The following is a 14,542-nucleotide window of genomic DNA, read 5'->3' on the forward strand; positions in this document are numbered from 1 at the left end:
ACAATTGCCAACTCACTAAACTTGTACGTCTTTGGACTGAGAGAGAAAACACTAACAATTGGCAGGAACACACACAGTCAGTTGACTGAGGTCTTTTGTTTATCTGAAGAAATAAAAAGAAAATAATGTTTCTTTTCTGCTTTATAGGGAAGAGCAGTCACTATCAATATTATAGAGTGCAGCCGTTATACAGACATGGAGTCCTGCAGTATGGAGACAGGCCCTTTGGACCAAACTGGTCCACACTGACCAAAATGTCCATCCACACTAACCCCATTTCCCTGCACTTGACCCATATCCTTCTCAACATTTCCTATCCACATATGTGTCCAAATGCCTTTTCACTGTTATTAATGTACCCAATACAATCACTTCCACTGGCAGCTCATTCCACATGTGTACTACTGACTGTGTAAAATGTTGCCCCTCAGGTTGCCTTTTATTCTCTCCCCTCTTACCATAAAATGATGCCCTCTAGTCGTCGATTCCCCAACCCTGGGAAAATGGCTGAGTGCATTCACCCTATCCGTGCCTCTCATGATCTTATACTCCTCGACAAGGTTTCTCACAGTTTCCGACCATCTAAAGGAAAAAAGCCCTAGCTTGTCCGATCTTTCCCAAATGCCACCTTCTGCACTGTCACTGCTGTTGTTACACTGTTTAGTGTGATGTAACACTCCAACACACACCCCTTTACACACACAGTCACACACTCTCCCAAACTCACACGTACACCCTCACACAGACTTGGACACCTTTACACTCACACTCTGTTTCACAGACACCCACAACACACCCCACCACACACTCTCCAACAACACAAAACCCATATGTGCATATGTGTTTGTGAGGCGAATTTGAACTTTGCTCAAAAACTGCATGAATCCATGTAAGACTTTGTTAACTCAGTTTTTGGATTAGAATTAGTCCAAACCTTCCAACACAGACAACAGAACACAGGGGGCGAACACCTTCATCATCTTATCTGGCCTGACACCAGTTACCCAGAGAATATAACTTTTAAAAACATATTTTGTGATTTACATCTGAAAGAGGTGAAACTGTCATGGTCATTCTAACAGATGAGAGACTTAACAAACAATCAAGGTATTATTCAATGTATAATTTCAGTTACATCATACTGTAAACTTTTGCTATAAATTCTGTGCCTACCAATTGTTTTCTCCACAACCACCTGATGAAGGAGCAGCGCTCCGAAAGCTCGTGCTTCCAATTAAACTTGTTGGACTATGACCTGGTGTTGTGGGATTTTTTTAACTTTGTACATTCCAGCCCAACAGCAGCAGCTCCAAATCATTAACAATGGATCCAGAGTAAGGGACAGCGTTTAGAATATGAAGCTTTCTGTTGAAGAAAACAATGTGAAACTTGTTGATCTTGTTATATTTCACAGCCAGCCGTTAGTGCTGGTTGATCAGCTGAGGTAAAGGCTCAATAACCATATGTCTTTTTGAACAGACAGTTATTATTTTGTTCAGGTTTCTGTCATGTTGAAGATCTCAGAGCAGAAAACCATCACATAAGTCAGACATTTGTGGTATTTTCATCTGTCTCTGTGTATTCTGTCATAAGAAATGATCACAAATTGCTCCAGTTATGGTTTGAATCACATGTTCCTGCTTGCTGACCATACCCAGAGACTCCCTTATCTAATATAAAAAAAACATATGGTTATCAAGTCTTCATCTCAGCTCATAAACCATCACCAACGGCTCGCTGTGAAATAATAACAAGATCAGCAAGGTCCACATTTCTTTCTTCGACTGAAAGCCTCATATTCTAAACGGTGTCCCTTACATTTTGAAAGTTTGTCACTGACAGCAGACAGTAACATTTAGAGCATTTTGCATCCGGGCAATACTCGCATGGAGATTTGAAAATAAAATGTTAATCAGTGACATTTTCCCAGCATCTCCTGCCCAACTCCCTTCAGAAAGTTCTCTTTTCCCCTAAAGGTCACACATCCTTTTACAAACCTCTCCAACATCCCCCTAAACGTTGTTTCAATTCCCAAACTGGGAGCTTGCTCCATTCCCCAACCGGAGAGGACACGGTGAGGAAGGCGGAAGCTCCCGGCCCCACAACATCAACCCCTTTCTTTCCAATTTGAAAAGCCCGCCAATATGTCATGGAAAGGTGAGACTTGAACATAGAAGAATGCACCAATACTCGAGTTCATTCTCCTTTAAAAATGTAGACTTTACACAGTCTCCCTTTCCCTCATTCCCGAGCCCACTTCAATCTGCCCATTTCTGATCTTGAATGGGATTTTCTGAACTTGAAGCTCAGCGGAAACAGAAAAGGCGCCAAACACTGCAATGTGCAACGAATCCTTGATTTCCCATTTCAACAGCACCCGGTTATATTGATCAAACATCAGATAACGTTCTCCGGCGTGGGCGCGTTAACAGTGAACACCGCCTTTGGAGAATATGTTCAAGTTGCCCTCCCTATTGGACTCGATCAGGGCTCAGTAAAAGCTCCCCATTTACGATGCCAGTCTTGCTGCTGTTCTGGTGTTATTGCAGACCATTTTAAAAGGCTCTCACCGGCAGCATTTATAACATTCTGCATCCGGACAATACTCACATGGAGATTTGGAAATACAAACCAAGTCAAATGGGACGGACCGGGGGGGGAAACATTTTCTTTGTTTGTCGGTGGGTGGTTTGGTTTCCCGGGAGTGAAACTCGGGGTTCATACCCCACAGGGACCGTTTGTTCCTGAACTGATCGAGTAACGCGGAAGCAGCTGAGAAATGTCTGTGGCTTTTAACATGATCTCCCTCCCCGGGCAGGGATTACAGGATATACAGGAATATATCGGAGAATAAGGCGCGCATAGGGTCGGCGGGCACTCATTCATTGACACAATATTCATCAAACCCAAATCCCGTGGAGACATTAACCGTTCCATCCCCAGAACTATACTGGTCCAGCTGTTTCAGGGAAGGTGGAAGGTGGCCCTTAAAAGAGCCGTTGGGTTTTTGTTGTCACTCCAATGCTGTCCTTCACTTGGAGCTGGTGTACTTGGTCACCGCCTTTGTCCCCTCCGACACGGCGTGCTTGGCCAGCTCCCCGGGCAGCAGCAGCCTCACGGCGGTCTGGATCTCCCGGGAGCTGATGGTACTGCGCTTGTTGTAATGGGCCAGGCGGGAAGCTTCCCCCGCGATCCGCTCGAAAATATCTTTGACGAACGAGTTCATGATGTTCATGGCCTTGGAGGAGATGCCGGTGTCGGGGTGAACCTGCTTCATCACTTTGTAGATGTAGATGGAGTAAGCTTCTTTCCTCGGCCGCCTCCTCTTCTTGATCCCCTTCCCTGCCGACTTCTTGACCATTTTCTTAGCGCCCTTTTTGGGGACTGGCTGTGGTTTCTTCTCATCACCCATCCTGCCGCTCACTTTCACACACAGTGTAAGGGGAAAGGGGGCTCCGAGCTCGCCTTTTCTGCACTGAACACCTCTATTATGCTAATGAGGGATTAGATTAGATTAGATTACTTACAGTGTGGAAACAGGCCCTTCGGCCCAACAAGTCCACACCGCCCCACCGAAGCGCAACCCACCCCCACCCCTACGCCTACCCCTACCCCTACCCCTTACCTAACACTACAGGCAATTTAGCATGGCCAATTCACCTAACCTGCACATCTTTGTGACTGTGGGAGGAAACCGGAGCACCCGGAGGAAACCCACGCAGACACGGGGAGAATGTGCAAACTCCACACAGTCAGTTGCCTGAGGCGGGAATTGAACCCAGGTCTCTGGCGCTGTGAGGCAGCAGTGCTAACCCGCTGAGTGAATAGGAGAATATTGGAAGCAAATATTCCTGTCAGTCTCTGCAAAGTGAATAAGTGAGTGTATGGTTATCAAATTTCCCTGCCAGTTTCTGCTACGTGAGAGAGGGTGTTGTTATCAATCTGTAACTGGCAGTGTTTGGCTTTGAGAATGTGTAAATACATTTATCACTCTGTACCTGTCAGATACATGTGAAACTCTATTAAATGTTGAGTGTCTTTATCAAATTGTACTTGCCAGAAAATTTTCTCTGCATATACCAGTTAGTTTTTGCAATGTGAATTTGTGAGCACACGTTTGAATCCATCTCTACCAGTTTCTATCAAGTCAATATGAGAGGCAGTTACCAATCTGCACCTCTCAGATTCTGCTGTGTGAAATTGAGTGGAGCTAACAAACTGTATCTGTGAGTTAATGTTACGTGAAAGTGGGACTGTTATTATTGATTTGTTCCTGTGATTTTCTGTTATTGACAAGAGGAGTCTAATTACCAATCTGTCCCTGTCAGTGTCTCTTCTGTATATCTGAGAAAGTAATACATCCTTTCGTGTGAGAGTTTGCGATGTGAATGATAGTGCACATATCAACCAATATCTGGCAGTTTCAGTTATTAGAGCGAGTATTGCTAACAGTCAATTACCAGTCAGTTTCTGCTTGGTGAATATATGAGTGTATTTATCAATCATTCCTCGTCAGTATCTCTCTTGTGAATATGTGAATGAGGTTATCAATTTATAAATCTGTCAGTTCCAGCTTTGTCCAAATCAAAATAAAATTATTAATTTCTTCCTGTCAGATTCTGCTTTGTGAATACAGTGCAGTTATCAATCTGTCTTTGCTATGTGAGCATCCAAATATAGTTATCAACATGGACATGTCAGTTTTCACAATGCAAATGTGTGTGTTTTCCCAACTGATGCATGACTGCAGTTATTAATCTGTGCCAATTAATCTCTGTTTGCTATATCAATATGGGGGAGTGGACCTGTACCGGTCAGTTTCTCTTATGCGAGTGTAGTTATCAATTTTTTCCTGTTAGTTTCTGCTTTGTGTAGTGATTAATCTATACCTGTCAGTTTCCACAAGGTGAATGTCAGAGTTGTGTCATGCGTATGTACCGATCAGACTCTACTCTGTGAATACATCAAAGCAGGTATCGTGCTGTGCCCGTCAGTTTCTGGTCTGTAAATCTGAGTGTGTAGTTATTAATCTGAACTTGTCAGTTTTGGGTTTGTGAATGTGTGTATTTCTCCTATTTGAATATATGAACTTAGTTATCATTCTGTAACGGTGGAGGCTAGGGAACTTGGGGAAATAAATATTGATGTCTTCAAAACAGTATGCATGAGAGAAAAGAAGGTCCTAGAGGTGTTTAAAAAAAAAACATAAAGGTGACTAAATCTCTGAAACACCATCAAGTATAACTCGGGATGTAGTAGAAAACTTGTGTTGATCATTTCAAAAAATGACATTCTGTTTTCTTTCTTTTTTGTAATATTTCATAGGGAGGATCCCTGTCAGTTACTGCAATATGAATGTGTCACTGTGGATATCAAACCTGTACTTGTCAGTTTCTGTGTGAATATGTGTGTGTAGTTATCAATCAGTGTCTGCAATATCAATTACACTGCCATTATCATTCTCTACCTCTCAGGTTTGTGATACATCCATATGTGATTTTAGTTATCAATCTGTACCTGTGTCGGTTTCTGTCATATCAATCTGTCCCTGTCAGTTACTGCAATGTGAATGGGTGACTGTAGTTATCAAGCTGTAACTGTTTCTGCCATGTGAATATGAGCGTAGTTATCTTCAGTTTCTAACACCAAATGTGTGAGGATAGTTGTCATTGTATACCTGTCAGTTTCTGCTTGTCAATGTGAGTATAGTTATCGATCTGTACTGCTCGGTGAAAATGTGAGGTGAGTTATTCATGCAATGTGACACTAGGAGTATTATGGTTATTAATCTGTTCCTGTCAGGTTCTGCTGTGTCAACATGATACATTTGTTATCAAACTTTCTCTGTCAGTAACTACCATGTGAACACTGAGTATATTTACAATAGACAATAGGTGCAGGAGTAGGCCATTCTGCCCTTTGAGCCTGCACCACCATTCAATATGATCATGGCTGATCATCCTTAATCAGTATCCTGTTCCTGCCTTATCTCCATAACCCTTGATTCCACAATCCTTGAGAGCTCTATCCAACTCTTTCTTAAACGAATCCAGAGACTGAGCCTCCACTGCCCTCTGGGGCAGAGCATTCCACACAGCCACCACTCTCTGGGTGAAGACGTTTCTCCTCATCTCTGTCCTAAATGGTCTACCCTGTATTTGTAAGCTGTGTCCTCTGGTTCGGCACTCACCCATCCGCGGAAACATGTTTCCTGCCTCCAGAGTCTCCAACCCTTTAATAATCTTATATGTCTCAATCAGATCCCCTCTCAGTCTGTTTACCAATCTGTTCCTGTCAGTCTCAGCTCTGTGTATCTGAATGTGCAGTTACAGTTATTCATCTGTAACTGTCAGTATCCACTATGTGAATGTGTGAATGCATTTATCAATCTTTCTCTATTAACTTCTGTGTTGTAAGTATGTGAATGTGCTTCGTAATTTGTCCCTGCCAGTTCTGTTATGTAAGTATGTAAATATAGTTACTAATTTCTCCTTTTCGGTTTGTACTATGTGGTAGAAATTGTACTCAACAATCTATATATACATGTTTCTGCAATGTGAGCATGAAACTACAATCATCGATCTTCTTTTGTACACTTCTGCCCTGTGAATGTGTCAGTATAGTCATCAATCTGTACATGCCAGCTTCTGCTTTGTGAATCTGTGAAGTTAGTTATCAATCTCTGCCTGTCAGTTCTGCTCAGTTCATTTGTTTTGTGGAATGGATTGTGTCATGGAAAAGTGAAGAGTTTTCTCACTCTTTCAGTGCACAGTCTAACTGGGAGGAATGATATCAGGGGCTGGTCTTCAGGATGCCATCAGCTTTTCTCAGAGAATAGTGACATAATTTTGTGAATAATGCTGAGAAATGGATAGGTCTTACATTCTGATGTTAATGTCTGAGAGAAAGGGCAATAAACAAATAAACTGAATTGCAGCTGACTGACCAAAGGGTTCCTTCGACAGGAAAAAGAACTGGCTAGTTCACTTCATTGTTCTATTCTGTATATTATAAAACCCTGTTGAGTAGTGTGACGGTGCAAGTTATTAGCAGTACTCTTATGATGCTCTTTGGGGGGAATGTCAATAGCAAAAGGACTTGTGCTTTCTGTCATACAGTGGGGAAGATTTAAACCATCCAGGTAAATTTAGCAGCTGTACAAAACTCTGGTGTGGCCACACTTGGAGTATTGCCTACATTTGGGGTAACCACATTATACGAAGGATGTGGAAACATTGCAAAGTGCACAGAGGAGATTTACCAGGACATTGCCTTCATAAGAGGTGACTTAAGAGAGACATACAAGATGATCAGAGGATTTGTTAGGGTGGACAGTGAGAACCTTTTTCCTCAGATGGTGATGGCAAGCTCGAGGGGATATGCCTGAATGTGAATTAAATTAGCTTTAAATTGTGGGGTGATAGATATGGGAGAGATGTCAGAGGTAGGTTCTATACTCAGAGAGTAGTAAGAGCATGGAATGACCTTCCTCCAACAGTAGTAGACTTGCCAACTGTGAAGGCATTTAAATGGTCATTGGATAAATATATCGATGATAATGGAATAGTGTAGGTTAGATAGGCTTCAGGTTGGTTTCACAGGTCAGTGCAACATCAAGGGTGAAGGGCCTGGAATGGGCTGTAATATTCAATGTTCTGTGTAAAGAGAATTTACAAATTATAAGATTTGGCTAAATTGATCTTTCTTCATCAGAATAAAGGGTGATTATTTGATTGTATGGTTAATTTGAGGAAATGACATTCTATCTTCTTCCTTTTTGTAATATTTCATTGGGTGGGGCAAGTGGGACTCTGTACAAGAATGAAGGGAATTTGGGAACAAAGTTACACAAAGCTTTTTTAAAAAAAGAAACTTATTGCTGGGTAGTGGGAAAACATGGTTTCTCTGCCTGCAAGGTGAACAAGGTGAGAATTCTGTTGAGATAAAGGAGGGGTTGGCAGCTCCTCTGCTGCCATGACACACTTATTGAAATGGAATGCTGGCTGAATGGGATTAGGTGCTTGTTTTTGAAAAACATTTTGTATGCATTCACATCTGTTTCCTACAACGGAGATGGATGTACACTGTTATTAGTCTTTGTACCCTGTGTTTTGATATGTCGAGTGTCTCTGGGACTCAATCTGAATCAGTCAGTTCTTTTGTGTATGTGTGTGTGCTCAGTAATGATTCACTAATTGTCATATTTGGCTGTTGAAATGATGTAACAGTGTGATGTCATTATCTTTCTGGTTTGAGAAACTTAAAATGCCCTTATTAAAAACAATCTTGATTTACTCCCCAATTATGTACTTTAGACAAGGAGTCAGCCTATAACACTTCAAACACGGTGTGAATGTTAATGCATTATGAATGATATTAATTAGAAGTGGGAAGACATCTATGGAGAATGGAGAGAAGAAAGAAACTTGTCATTCCACGGTTGTGTCTGACTATTTGTTTGGATAAGTCTCTAGAAACTGAACTCAATCTAAGTCTGTTTCAATCTGATCTGAGACTGTGGAAAGGAAATTCTCCACTCTGACAGCAGTAACATACCTGGTGTTTGTTGGAAGCAGCTGATCACACTTAGCTTTGGACTGAGGAAATATTCGGTTGCCTTGACCCTTGGAATATTTGCTTGGAGAGAGACAGAAGATTTTTCAGCTGTAAACCAACATTAAGACAAGTTCGGCAAGATCAAACTGATCAGTGTGGCATTTAGTTAATAATCATTCGGGATTTTTAAAACTCAGCAATTCGAACAAAACCAGTTATTGATTCCACTTTTGCCCTGAGTTGTTTCCTCATCTCCTTTTCTTTTATTTCCATTTGTTAACGATTGGGTGAGATCCAGAAACTAACATCAGGACACCTCCATGACTGGGAATTCCTGAAGGAGCTGCAATGGTGACATACATCAATATCAAGTTGCCAAGACACTAACTGAAGGGAAGAAGAGGCGCTATTTCTAATGTTTCACTCGAAACTATGAGTCTAGTACGTGTCCTTTCTGGGATTATCACAAAATTATAGTCTGTCCATCCATTATTCACTGCCCAATATCAACAGACAGCCTGACACTGAATCCAAACAATGAATTGCCATCAGTGTTCAGAGGATTGCAAACCAGAAGAATGTCCCCAGCAGCCCCCCTCCACCAGCCCGAGAAAGACCTCCCTCTTCCCCCCCCAGCCCGAGAACGACCTCCCCCTTCCCCCCCATCCCGAGAAAGACCTCCCCCTTCCCCCCCCATCCCGAGAAAGACCTCCCCCTTCCCCCCCCATCCCGAGGAAGACCTCCCCCTTCCCCCCCCATCCCGAGGAAGACCTCCCCCTTCCCCCCCCATCCCGAGGAAGACCTCCCCCTTCCCCCCCCATCCCGAGGAAGACCTCCCCCTTCCCCCCCCATCCCGAGGAAGACCTCCCCCTTCCCCCCCCATCCCGAGGAAGACCTCCCCCTTCCCCCCCCATCCCGAGGAAGACCTCCCCCTTCCCCCCCCATCCCGAGGAAGACCTCCCCCTTCCCCCCCCATCCCGAGGAAGACCTCCCCCTTCCCCCCCCATCCCGAGGAAGACCTCCCCCCCACCCCCCCCAGCCCGAGAAAGACCTCCCCCTTCCCCCCCATCCCGAGAAAGACCTCCCCCTTCCCCCCCATCCCGAGAAAGACCTCCCCCTTCCCCCCCATCCCGAGAAAGACCTCCCCCTTCCCCCCCATCCCGAGAAAGACCTCCCCCTCCCCCCCATCCCGAGAAAGACCTCCCCCTCCCCCCCCATCCCGAGAAAGACCTCCCCCTCCCCCCCATCCCGAGAAAGACCTCCCCCTTCCCCCCCCCATCCCGAGAAAGACCTCCCCCTTCCCCCCCCATCCCGAGAAAGACCTCCCCCTCCCCCCCATCCCGAGAAAGACCTCCCCCTCCCCCCCCATCCCGAGAAAGACCTCCCCCTTCCCCCCCCATCCCGAGAAAGACCTCCCCCTTCCCCCCCATCCCGAGAAAGACCTCCCCCCCCATCCCGAGAAAGACCTCCCCCTCCCCCTCCCCCATCCCGAGAAAGACCTCCCCCTCCCCCCCCCATCCCGAGAAAGACCTCCCCCTTCCCCCCCCCATCCCGAGAAAGACCTCCCCCTTCCCCCCCATCCCGAGAAAGACCTCCCCCTTCCCCCCCATCCCGAGAAAGACCTCCCCCTCCCCCTTCCCCCCCCATCCCGAGAAAGACCTCCCCCATCCCCCCCATCCCCCTCACTCCAAATTCCGGGACCAGTTCCTGCTCCGCTCGGCATCTCACAAACAGCTCCCGGTTCTCCCTGAACTCTCCCCCCGAATCAATCCGGGTGTGGGAGCCCCCCCCTCTGTGTCCCAGACTCCCATCCCGATGTCCTGCTGGAAGGAGCCCCCCTACTGTTCCCTCCCTTCCCTGAGCTCCGAGCTCCCCATTGCGGTCTGTTCCAAACAAACCCCTTCCACTCACTGAGTCAATGCTCCTCAATGGCCGCGCGGGGGCAGGGCCTCACGCATGCGCTCCTCTCCGCAGGAACAATCGCCTTTGGGTGAAGTGCCAACCTCGCGCATGCGCCGCTCTCCCCCACTGGCTCCCAGAAACAAACATCAATTGGTCATTTCCCCAATTCCCTTTTCTCCCAGTTCCTGTGGCTATGGGGGGAAAGGGCAGAGAACGTTTAAAGGTGGGACACTGTCCCTTTATGAAGCTCCAATGGAGCTCCTTCCCCGGTCATGTTAATAACTCCTCCCCCCGGCTTCATCGCAATCCGAACAGGAAGCGGACAACCTGACGGCCATTCGACCCATCTAATGTGGACTACCATTCGATAACATCATGTCTGCGTATTAAATTCCTGCCGAACACCTTCCCATGAGTATTAACGCTTTGTCGAAAGTGTTATGCAGCGAGTGAGAATAAATGGGACATTTTCACAAATGCAGCTCAAAGAGTCAGAGAGACGGACAGCAGGGAAACAGACCCTTCGGTCCAACTCGGCCGTGCCCAGCAGATATCATCACCTAATGCAGTCCCATTTGCCAGCACTTTCCCCATTCCCCTATAAAACCCTTCCTATTCACACAGCCATCCTGATGCCTTTTAAATGTTGGAATTGTACTAGCCTCCACCACTTCCTCTGTCAGCTCATTCCTTACATACAACCACCCTCTGCGTAAAAAGTTACTGTTTAGGTCCCTTTTAAACTTCACCCCTCTCCCCCTAAATCTATGTACTCTAGTTCTGGACTCCCCCACCCCAGGGAAAAAGACATTGCCTGTCTATTCTATCCATGTCCCTCATGATTTTATAAAAGCTCAATACGGTCCACCCCTCAGCCTCCAACGCTCCAGGGAAAACAATCCCAGCCCCTCCCTGTAGCTCCACTCCTCCAACCATGGCAACATCCTTGCGAGTCTTTTCTGAACCCTTTCAAGTTTCACAACATCCTTTGACAGGAGGGAGACCGGAATTGCACACACTATTCCCAAAGTGACCTAACCAATGTCCCTTACAGCCGCAGCATGAATTCCCAACTTCTGCAAATCAAAGTCCTTACCAACAAAGGAAAACGTACGAAATGCCTCATTCACTGTTCTATCGACCTGCAACTCGGCTTTCAAGAAACTATGACCCTGCACTCCAAGGTCTCTTTGCTCAACAACACACCCAAGGACCATGTCATTTACGTGTATAGGTCCTGTCCTGAAACGCCATTCCAAATGTCGCATTTCACATTTATCTCAATCCAACTCCATCTGCCAGTCCTCAGCCCATTGGCCCATCTGGACAAGATCCCGTTGTACTCTGAGGTAACCTTCTTCGTTGTCCACTCCAACTCCAATTTTGATGTCATCTGCAAACTAACTAACTATATCTTCTGTGTTCACATCCAAATGATTTATACAAATTATGAAAAGCAGTGGACCCAGCACCAATGTGGCAGGGTGTCTGGTGTCGGAGTGGTAGTTTCTGAATCTCTGGTCAGGAGGCCAGGCTAAAGCCCTACCTGGACTAGAGGTGTGTAATACCTCTCCCCCTCACAACGCGCAGCCCTCCAATCCCTCTGCTCTAATCCCAACCTCACCATTAAGCCAGCGGATAAAGGGGGCGCAGTGGTAGTCTGGCGCACTGACCTCTACACCGCTGAAGCCAAACGCCAACTCGAGGACACCTCTTCCTACTGCCCCCTCGACCATGACCCCACCCCCCATCACCAAACCATCATCTCCCAGACCATACAGAACCTCATCACCTCAGATCTCCCACCCACAACTTCCAACCTCATAGTCCAGGAACCCCGCCCTGCCTGGTTCTACCTCCTTCCCAAGATCCACAAGCCTGACCACCCTGGCCGACCCATTGTCTCAGCATGCTCCTGCCCCACTGAACTCACCTCTACCTACCTCGAGACTGTCCTATCCCCCCTAGTCCAGATACTCCCAACATACGTTCGAGACACCGCCCACGCCCTCCACCTCCTCCAAGACTTCCGTTTCCCCGGCCCCCAACGCTTCATCTTCACCATGGATATCCAATCCCTCTCCACCTCCATCCGCCATGACCAGGGCTTCCAAGCCCTCTGTTTGTTCCTCTCCAGACATCCCCAACAGTACCATTCCACTGACACTCTCATTCGTTTGGCCGAACTGGTCCTCACCCTTAACAATTTCACCTTTGAATCCTCCCACTTCCTCCAGACCAGAGGCGTAGCCATGGGCACACGTATGGGCCCCAGCTATGCCTGTCTCTTTGTTGACTATGTAGAACAGTTGATCTTCCATTATTACACCGGCACCACTCCCCACCTCTTCCTCCGCTACATTGATGACTGCATTGGCACCACATCGTGCTCCCGTGAGGAGGTTGAACAATTCATCAACTTCACCAACACATTCCACCCTGACCTTAAATTTACCTGGACCATCTCTGACACCTCACTCCCCTTCCTGGAACTCTCCATCTCCATTAATGACGACCGACTTGACACTGACATTTTTTACATATCCACCGACTCCCACAGCTCCCTGGATTACACCTCTTCCCACCCTATCTCTTGCAAAAATGCCATCCCGTATTCCAAACTTCTCCACCTCCGCCGTATCTGCTCCCAGGAGGACCAGTTCCACCATAGAACACACCAGATGGCCTCCTTCTTTAGAGACCGCAATTTCCCTTCCCACGTGTTTCAAGATGCCCTCCAACACATCTCGTCCACATCCCGCACCTCTGCCCTCAAACCCCACCCCTCCAACCGTAAAAAGGACAGAGCCCCCCTGGTGCTCACCTTCCACCTTACAAACCTTCGCATAAACCAAACCGTCTGCCAACATTTCCGCCACCTCCAAACAGACCCCACCACCAGGGATATATTTCCCTCCCCACCCCTTTCCGCCTTCCGTAAAGACCGTTCCCTCCGTGACTACCTGGTCAGGTCCACATCCCCCTACGACCCACCCTCCCATTCTGGCACTTTCCCCTGCCACCGCAGGAACTGTAAAACCTGTGCCCACACCTCCGCCCTCACCTCTATCCAAGGCCCTAAAGGAGCCTTCCGCATCCATCAAAGTTTTACCTGCACATCAACTAATATCATTTATTGTATTCGTTGCTCCCAATGTGGTCTCCTCTACATTGGGGAGACTGGGCGCCTCCTAGCAGAGCGATTTAGGGAACATCTCCGAGACACCCGCACCAATCAACCAAACCGCCCCGTGGCCCAACATTTCAACTCCCCCTCCCACTCTGCCGAGGACATGGAGGTCCTGGGCCTCCTTCACCGCCGCTCCCTCACCACCAGACGCCTGGAGGAAGAACGCCTCATCTTCCGCCTCGGAACACTTCAACCCCAGGGCATCAATGTGGACTTCAACAGCTTCCTCATTTCCCCTTCCCCCACCTCATCCTAGTTTCAAACTTCCAGCTCAGCACTGTCTCCTTGACTTGTCCAGACTTGTCCGACCTGCCTATCTTCTTTTCCACCTATGCACTCCACCCTCTCCTCCTTGACCTATCACCTTCATCGCCTCCCCCACTCACCCATTGTACTCTATGCTACTCTCTCCCCACCCCCACCCTCCTCTAGCTTATCTCTCCATGCTTCAGGCTCAGTGCCTTTATTCCTGATGAAGGGCTTTTGCCCGAAACGTCGATTTCACTGCTCGTTGGATGCTGCCTGAACTGCTGTGCTCTTCCAGCACCACTAACCCAGTGTGTAATATCAAGTCTGCGACTGGATGCAAATACCAGTTTATAGCAGCTGACTGACTTTAACGTCAGAGTGTGTGGAACTGTCAAGCACAGCAATTCAGGCAGCATCTAAGGAGCAGGAACATTAATGTTTTGAGCAGAAGCTCTTCATCAGGAATAAGGGGGAGGCCCAAGGAGGGGAAGATTAATTGTGAGGTGATTGGGTTGGGGATGGGAATGGACCCGAGAATGTGATAGGTAGATGAATTTGGGGTGAAGGTGATCGGTAGGTGAGGAGGGTGGAATGGATAGGTGGGAAGGAGTATGGATAGGTTGGACTGGTGAAAAGGGTGGTGCC

General features: G+C 47.0%; 1 protein-coding gene across 1 annotated transcript; it reads right to left on the minus strand.

The window, feature by feature from the left end:
* Positions 1-1,784: 1,784 nt before the first annotated feature.
* LOC140470918 (histone H2B 1/2-like) lies at positions 1,785-3,455 on the minus strand. Its single transcript, XM_072566855.1, has one exon. The coding sequence runs from the start codon at positions 3,410-3,412 to the stop codon at positions 3,032-3,034; it is 381 nt and encodes a 126-aa protein (XP_072422956.1). The 5' UTR covers positions 3,413-3,455; the 3' UTR covers positions 1,785-3,031.
* Positions 3,456-14,542: the final 11,087 nt, after the last annotated feature.

Source organism: Chiloscyllium punctatum, chromosome 52 (assembly GCF_047496795.1).
Source record: "Chiloscyllium punctatum isolate Juve2018m chromosome 52, sChiPun1.3, whole genome shotgun sequence".
NCBI classification, from domain to species: domain Eukaryota; kingdom Metazoa; phylum Chordata; class Chondrichthyes; order Orectolobiformes; family Hemiscylliidae; genus Chiloscyllium; species Chiloscyllium punctatum.